An 8172-nucleotide genomic window follows, 5' to 3' on the forward strand; every position below is an offset into this window, starting at 1 on the left:
GCTACTGCTGTCTCAAGGTTAGGGAAAGAATAGGTAATAAATTCAATATATTCATATACAATTAAATGTTCCCTCCATTTCATTGCATTAAAAAAAAATAAAATAAAAAAATAAACACTATAATTTTTATCATCTATAGTATAATATGCTTTTCACTTGAACATTTAACAGAAAGCTCCCCTCAAAACTGTAATGATATATAAAACAGATGTAAAAAATAAACTACATTAGTAACACTTCATCCTAGCATGAGAAAAAAAAAAAGCAACACAAAAACAACCTGTTTTGACAAGCCATTAAGTAAATAATACACATTTGTGAGTATTAATCACTAAAACTGGCAATGTGGAAAAGAAAGTAAGCATCTCTTAAGATATGAATATTAAACCTTCCTCCCATTCATAAACTAAAGGAAAAAATATGTAAGTAAAGTTAACATAAATTAAATGTAAGGAGTTACAGACCCTGTAAAGAATAATTGATTAGTCCACTGCTAATCATTATATCACAGTACTTTTAAGGAACTTAGGGAAACAAACAGTGCAAAAATAGACATTTAACCTTATTTGTACAAGCTTTTAACCTAGATCATATCCATATGTCACCATTAATCCTTTAAAGCCACACAAAAAAAAAGAAAATGAGTATTTCTATGGGATATACTAACTAAAAAAATCTACAGAAATGCTCAGAACAGTAATAAAGAAGCTTCACGTATCACTTGCAATAACATAGAGAAATAAAAAAAAAAAGGTAAAAAATGCATTAAAAAAAATACAAATATATGCATCATATGGTACATGAAGAATACTTCCCAATTTAAAGAGAGAGAGAGAGAGAGAGAGAGAGAGAGAGAGAGAGAGAGAGAGAGAGAGAGAGAGAGAGAGAGAGTGTCTACTCTCCATTCATTATATATATATATATATATATATATATATATATATATATATATATATATATATATATATATATATATATATATATATATATATATATATATATATATATATATATATATATATATATATATATATATATATATATATATATATATATATATATATATATATATAACATAAGATAACAATTCAGTAAGATTTCATGAATACTGGGTGGGGGGAAGGGGAAGTACAAGTATTTCCTTTTCCTTTTAGAAAACTTATTAACATAATGTTATGTATTTATTTCACTGATTAATCTTTAACTAGTAATTGACTAGTGTGTGTGTGTGTGTGTGTGTGTGTGTGTGACAGAGAGAGAGAGAGAGAGAGAGAGAGAGAGAGAGAGAGGCATTATGTGTGGAGTTGAATATATTTGGAAGCAGATTTATGCATTTTTGTAGCTCAATTCTGTCTTTACTTCATTGAGTTTTACAAGTAGAGATCTTGTTTTTGAACTGTTACCTTTGTCATACTTGATACCTAAGAGATGGGATGTTGTGAAACGGAGGAAATGTTCACAATTTTTTGGGTGTTCAATATTAAACACAAAGCCCTGCTACCAATGAGACTACAGCCATAGAAATACATGTTGGTTCAGCTACAGGTGCACCATCAAATACACACTAGACTGCCCTGTTCTTAGTTCTTCTTCTGGTACCTTAAGGAAGAAATAATAGTGTAAACATTAATAACATTTTGACATTAAAATAAAATTTATATGTAGATGTATATCTTAAGGTGATAATATAGTCAGAAATTTCAATATATACACGCCACTCTAAAATCAAAGGTACTGAAATTTAACCTTAGTAAAAATGGAGTCTTTCCTTTCTCCAAGCAGGTGAAGTAACCCCAATATAACTAAGCAAGCATATATATATATATATATATATATATATATATATATATATATATATATATATATATATATATATATATATATATATATATATATATACGAGGTGTGTCATTAAAGTTCCAGGACTGGTGTCCTAAAAGATGAATTTCAAACCCAAGCCACAAACCACCATATTTCCCCTTCAAAGTAATCCTTCTGGAGTATACAACTGCGCTCCCAACCCTCTACAGTCACTAATCTTTTTCTTACGTGCTTTTAAAATCATGTCCTCTGTTGCAGGTCGTTTAACAATGAGCGCTGAACAGCGAACAAACTTGAAGTTTTTGGTGCAGTTGGGGAAAACGCCGTCAGAAGCACTGGGTATGCTGCAAAAAGTGTACGGGGATGAGACAATGTCACGCTCACGTGTTTTTGAGTGGTGCAAGAGGTTCAAAGAGGGCCGGGAGGACGTGGAAGATGACCCCAGGAGTGGAAGACCCTCAACGAGCAGGAATGAGGCCAATGTTGAGCGTGTCAAGCAGATGGTGCGTGACGATCGTCGGTTGACTGTTCGAAAGATCGCAGATGAGCTTGGCATGAACCACAACAGCGTGTGGAAGATTATCACTGAAGATCTGGGCATGCGGAAAGTCTGTGCGAAGATGGTGCCGAGACTCCTGAACGATGACCAGAAGGGACGACGCATGCAGGTGTGTCAGGACATCCTCGAGCGTCTGGAAACTGAACCAGACTTGCTCAGGAGAGTCATCACCGGCGATGAGTCCTGGGTATTTGAGTACGACCCGGAGACCAAACGCCAGAGCCTTCAATGGAAGAGTCCGGCGTCGCCACGGCCGAAGAAAGCAAGGCAGTCCAGGTCCAGCTTCAAGGTCATGTTGATCGCTTTCTTCGATGTGAGGGGCATCGTCCACTGCGAGTTCTTGCCACAGGGCCAGACAGTCAACCAACATGTGTACAAAGAAGTACTGCGGCGTCTGCTTCGTGCAGTGCGCGAGAAGAGGCGGGAGTTGTGGCAGGGCAACTCGTGGCTGCTTCACCACGACAATGCGCCTGCTCACAATGCCCTGAGCATCAGAGAGTTCTTGGCCAAGAAGAACATCGCCGTGCTGGAGCAACCGCCCTACTCACCTGACCTCGCTCCGTGCGACTTCTTCCTCTTCCCCAAGCTCAAGGAGGTCATGAAGGGGACCCGTTTTGATGATGCGGACGACATCAAAAAGGCCGTGACGACGGAGCTGAGGAGCATCCCGCAAGAATCCTTCCAGCAGTGCATGCAAGCCTGGCAGAGAAGGATGGACAAGTGCATGCGGTGCCAGGGGGATTACTTCGAAGGAGATAACCTATAGTTTGTAGCCTGGATGTGAAATAAAACTTGTGTGGCACCAGTCCTGGAACTTTAATGACACACCTCGTATATATATATATATATATATATATATATATATATATATATATGATAATAAGTAAATCAAATGAACAAAAGAAAATTAACTGTGTAAGGAAAAAGTGAAGATATGGTCTCATCCAATAGGACAGTCCACTAATTTGAGTACCAATCTTTTAAAAGTCTCCTGTAATTATTGCTTTATCACATAAGAATTAACAAAAATAAAGCTCCTCGATGGTTCTACTAATTATATGAATGACAAGCATTTTGATTGAATGCTCAGAACGACTAGTATACTAATGATTTTTGTCCTTTGTGTCACAGCAGCAAATCTTTTGTACGAGTATGCGGTTATGTTTTTTACTTGAGACACTATTTGGGTAATATCATAATGCAATAATGCTTTGTCTAGCAAGTCCTCGTAAGAATATGATGAGTACTGATCGAAAAAAAAAAAAGAAAGAAAGAAAGAAAACCCCAGCCGAACCTACATGCACTGATGTTCCGAACCCCCGATTCTTCTCATCATATCCACTAAAACAGTGTGAGAAGTCCTGAACTTCACCACAACCATGGAACAAACCTTTATCAGACTGTTTGCACTTGCGCTAGCGCCGGCAAAGGTGACTCCAAGAATTCTATCTCCACGCGAATTAGTGACCTGTCTTATTGGACTGCAAGGGAAGAGGATGCAGCTAACAATTCTAAAAATATTGATAATATTTACATTTTAGATTTCAAATTGGACAGCCTATTGGGTTTATTTACACTAGAAATAATGCCTTTCCTTACGAGAGAGAGAGAGAGAGAGAGAGAGAGAGAGAGAGATGCTTTACACCTATTAAAATCTTTAACATCACTTATGCTGCAAACAATTATTTAGCCATAGCACTCAGCCAAAAATTTGATAAAAGAGCAGGAATTTAACAATTAAATGAGTACCTTTATAGAAATTGGTGCAAGCATTACAGGTAGATAGGTCATGCTTAATACAATGTTTGGTTTTTCCATGCAGCATAGTTTCATGAATACTAGGCTTATAAAAGTGAAAGATGCATTGCTAATGATGAAAAGATACATATATTAAATTGCTACCAGCTACTGAAATGAACAAGTTGAACTAGACATTACTCACATTGACTTTCATCGTGGTCATAGAGTTCAAGTAAGGTTTCCATATACAGAGGAACTGCTTTTCTTTTTTTGAGAATGGCAATTATTGGGAGCCTATATTTCTCCAACCCTTTCAAAACTGCTACTCTTGGGTCTGGTTCATCCGCTTGTGGTTCTAATCTCAGGAACTCCTTGATTATCTGTAAAGATATAAGCATCAAATAATTATAAGTGAAGGTTACAGAGATGAGCATCTGCATTAACTGTACTTAGTTATGAGTGCTTATCTCTCGTCACTGAGGCCTTTGAGCCTGAGAGGGAGAATGGAAGTACCGGTAGTTAAATATCAATTACCTACTATAAAATATAAATAGCTATATACATTATAGCCCTACAAATAAAGTTGACAATTAGTAACAATATGTAGCAAAATCCATAAAGTGTACATATATACACACTTACGCCCTCAAAAGTCTGAATCCACGGGTACAAGTTCAGGATTTCTGCTACAAGAATGTTCCCATTGATTATTTTTTGCATCTCTCAGAGAGTGTCAACTGCATGAGGCGTTCAGCCTGAGGAAAATCATTAAAGTAAAATTAGTTTTCATAAGTTGACTGTCCCGCCAGCCTCCCTCTCTCCCTCAAATATATATATATATATATATATATATATATATATATATATATATATATATATATATATATATATATATATATATATATATATATATATATATATTGTCACGATCGCTTACTTACTTACCTGCGATCGTACGATCCCGGTTATCTCCGAGAAAGTGGTCGTTACACTGATCCCGGAAAGTTTTAAAGGTCTGGATTTTTAAAGGCTTCGAGTGCCTACCCGACCTATCCGAAATCGTCAGAATTATCTCTCACTCTACCTTTACCTTGACTCAGCACACCTGGAATTACCTCTAATACCAGATTGATGTTGGGGGAGTAGAAAACACGATTATTCTATGTTACAAGCACATATATTAATACTAATAATAATTCACAAACAACATGAGGTAGTACACGTTACTACATGACGTTCTCGTCACTTCCCACGTCACCAGAACCCGTTTACACCTCCACCAGTCACAGAAATATTTCCCCTCAACCGCAGGAATTTACCCGGACGCCATTTCCGCGTCCCCAGACAATAATTCCCGTATTTCACCTCCTCAAACCTCACAAGAGATTACCATTATCACCAAAGATTACCCATAGCACCATCACATCGTCCCCAAAATCACCAATACACCACAACACCAACTTCCAAGGTTAACACCATAACCTCCACTCACAAAATGGCTGCCAGTTTGACCTATGACCCCTCCCAACAGCGTCACTGGCACAACTCAACAACCGAATTTCAGCGGACAAGAGCTCTTGGTACCACAAAAGACTCACTAACCTGATCCTGGATATCAAGGTTATACCGCTACACCACTAATACCTCCACAAACTCACTCCATCACCAATCCACACCCAGATTCTTCCCTGAGAGACGCCTTCCCTCCACCTTTCCTCACGACCTAAGGCGCTCTGCCTTTCCCTCGTTTTCAACGTATTTCACCTCAATTGTACTTCCTTCCTTATACATACAAAGATATAGAGAACTTAAATTATGAAGAGGGTAATACTACATGATATAAAATGGGTAAATAAGCCTTACACTACTTATAACAATAATAAGGATAATGCCCGAATGGCAGGTAACCGGAACACGGGGACACTAAGAAAACGTGATCCCATTCAAGGTAAACTCGGCCAATAACATGACAATAAATAAATATATATATATATATATATATATATATATATATATATATATATATATATATATATATATATATATATATATATATATATATATATATATATATATATATATATATATATATATATATATATATATATATATATATATATATATACGAGCATCATTTTTCAGTGGCTATCCACCAGTACCATTGAAATTGCTTACATAAGAGCAGGTATTTTTAAACAACACCAGTAAAGAAGTCTCTGAAATATAAAAAAGATAAATCAAGCGCACAAATATCACATACCTTATCTAACTCGGGATCTTTCTTCATCCAGTGTAGAGCAAGCCACTGTCTATGTCTCTCTAATGACTCATCATCTTCTGAATGGGGCCTTGGTGGAAGGTAAGCCTTTACTCCATACATCAGTGGACACATAGTCTCTTTTGGCGCTATACAAGGGATCTTCTTTTTCCTTGACGTCACCTCAGTCACTGAGGAATCCTGCCTCTTTCTTGAATTCTGAAACTTGCGCTGGATGCGCAATTTCCATTGCAGCTGCAATTCATGCTCCTCGAGATCACTGTTTCTCAGGATGGCAGGAAATGATGTCAAAACAGCATTTGCCATATTCATATACTGTTCTGATGTTGGATAGCTGAAATATGATAATGATAATAATAATAACAATAATAATAATAATAATAATAATAATAATAATAATAATAATAATAATAATAATAATAATAATAATAATAACATATTATTAATAATAATGTCACAATACCTTGATATGTAATAATGATGATAACAATAATAATGATAATATCAATCTAGCTAACTATATAGATGGCTTAACTCCTTTTATTATATTATTATTATTGTTATTATTATTATTATTATTATTATTATTATTATAATTGTTGTTCTTCTTCTTCTTAACAATCACCTAATTGTGCTTTTGTCCCAGTGAAATTGGCAGATAGTGGGTACACTATCTGAATAGTACACTCAAAGGTGGTTTCACACCTATTAGTGCCGTATTAGTATCGTATAGGTTTAGTGTCATGTCGCTTTCGTGACGTCTATGCACACATATCCTTTCAGACGTGGAGTTGGCTATGATTGTCATAATTCTTGATGAAGAGCAAGATGCTTGCTTAACAAAAAAATAAAGAAAAGAAAATTGGGTACATGAAACGTGGAAGAAAAAGAGAAACTGAAGGAGATTTTGCTACTCTGTACGAGGAATTAATTAATGATGAAACAAAAATTTTCCAGTACTTAAGAATGTCCAAAAACTGTTTGATGACATTGCTCAGTGATGTGTGGTGTGGTGTGGTATGGTGTGGTGTGTTATGATGTGGTGTGGTGTGATGTGGTGTGTTGTGGTAAGGTATAATGTACAATGTGATTAATTACATCAATTAAAAAGAGTATTTATCATCATTTCAATGTCTTCTATTTTATTTCAAACACTCGTCCGACATCCGTGAAAATTTTTAAAATACCAGTGACGACGATATTCCATTTCACGGAACGGAGACGTAACAATCACTTCAGTCAAAACACGGTACTTCCCCGGACGTGTGTAAATGCTTCCGCTGAATTCCAAAATGACGATTTTTTTTTTTACTGACACTGAAGCACTGAACAGCACGTAAGGAATACGGCACTGATGTGTGTGAAGCGACCTTAACCTGCATCCCTCTGGAGGCATATTCCCGAAGTCTGGTAATGTTTCGGCCCATTTACTCTTGTAGCGGTTAGGTTAGGTTAGATTAAGTTATGTATAGGTAATTTTGTGCGAGAATCTCAATGAGACTATTTTAGAGAGAATCCTACAGTTAGTTTTGGAGCTACAGCCTAGTGTCCATACAGGCTGGCGGACAACTCCTTCCAGACTTCAGAAATATGCATTCTGGCCCTTCACAAGCTTCAAGAACCAAAGTGATTACAGATGACCATTGCAGCCTCCTGTAACATTGCATAATATGCCCCTACCCAAGCAAGAACATACCAGCATCATACAGCCCCACAACTGCATGTACTGATTCTACACACAAATTTCAGCCATAACTATCCAACATTAATCAAT

At 36.3% G+C, this 8172-nt stretch overlaps 1 protein-coding gene across 1 annotated transcript; it reads right to left on the bottom strand.

Moving 5' to 3' along the window:
• Positions 1-1106: 1106 nt before the first annotated feature.
• On the bottom strand, positions 1107-6729 carry LOC135105426 (uncharacterized). The gene is made up of 4 exons (XM_064013565.1): positions 6381-6729; positions 4323-4500; positions 3771-3861; positions 1107-1599 (listed from the first exon to the last, which is right to left on the bottom strand). The coding sequence occupies exons 1-3, from the start codon at positions 6708-6710 to the stop codon at positions 3854-3856; spliced, it is 516 nt and encodes a 171-aa protein (XP_063869635.1). The 5' UTR covers positions 6711-6729; the 3' UTR covers positions 1107-1599; positions 3771-3853.
• Positions 6730-8172: the final 1443 nt, after the last annotated feature.

Source organism: Scylla paramamosain, chromosome 12, assembly GCF_035594125.1.
Source record: "Scylla paramamosain isolate STU-SP2022 chromosome 12, ASM3559412v1, whole genome shotgun sequence".
NCBI lineage: Eukaryota > Metazoa > Arthropoda > Malacostraca > Decapoda > Portunidae > Scylla > Scylla paramamosain.

Excerpts from the sequence above, each read along its gene's own strand:
- LOC135105426 (XM_064013565.1), bottom strand. The coding sequence starts at position 6,710 with ATGAATATGGCAAATGCTGTTTTGACATCATTTCCTGCCATCCTGAGA. Across the intron at positions 4,501-6,380 it reads AAGATCCCGAGTTAGATAAG|ATAATCAAGGAGTTCCTGAG; the intron begins GTATGTGATATT and ends ATATCTTTACAG.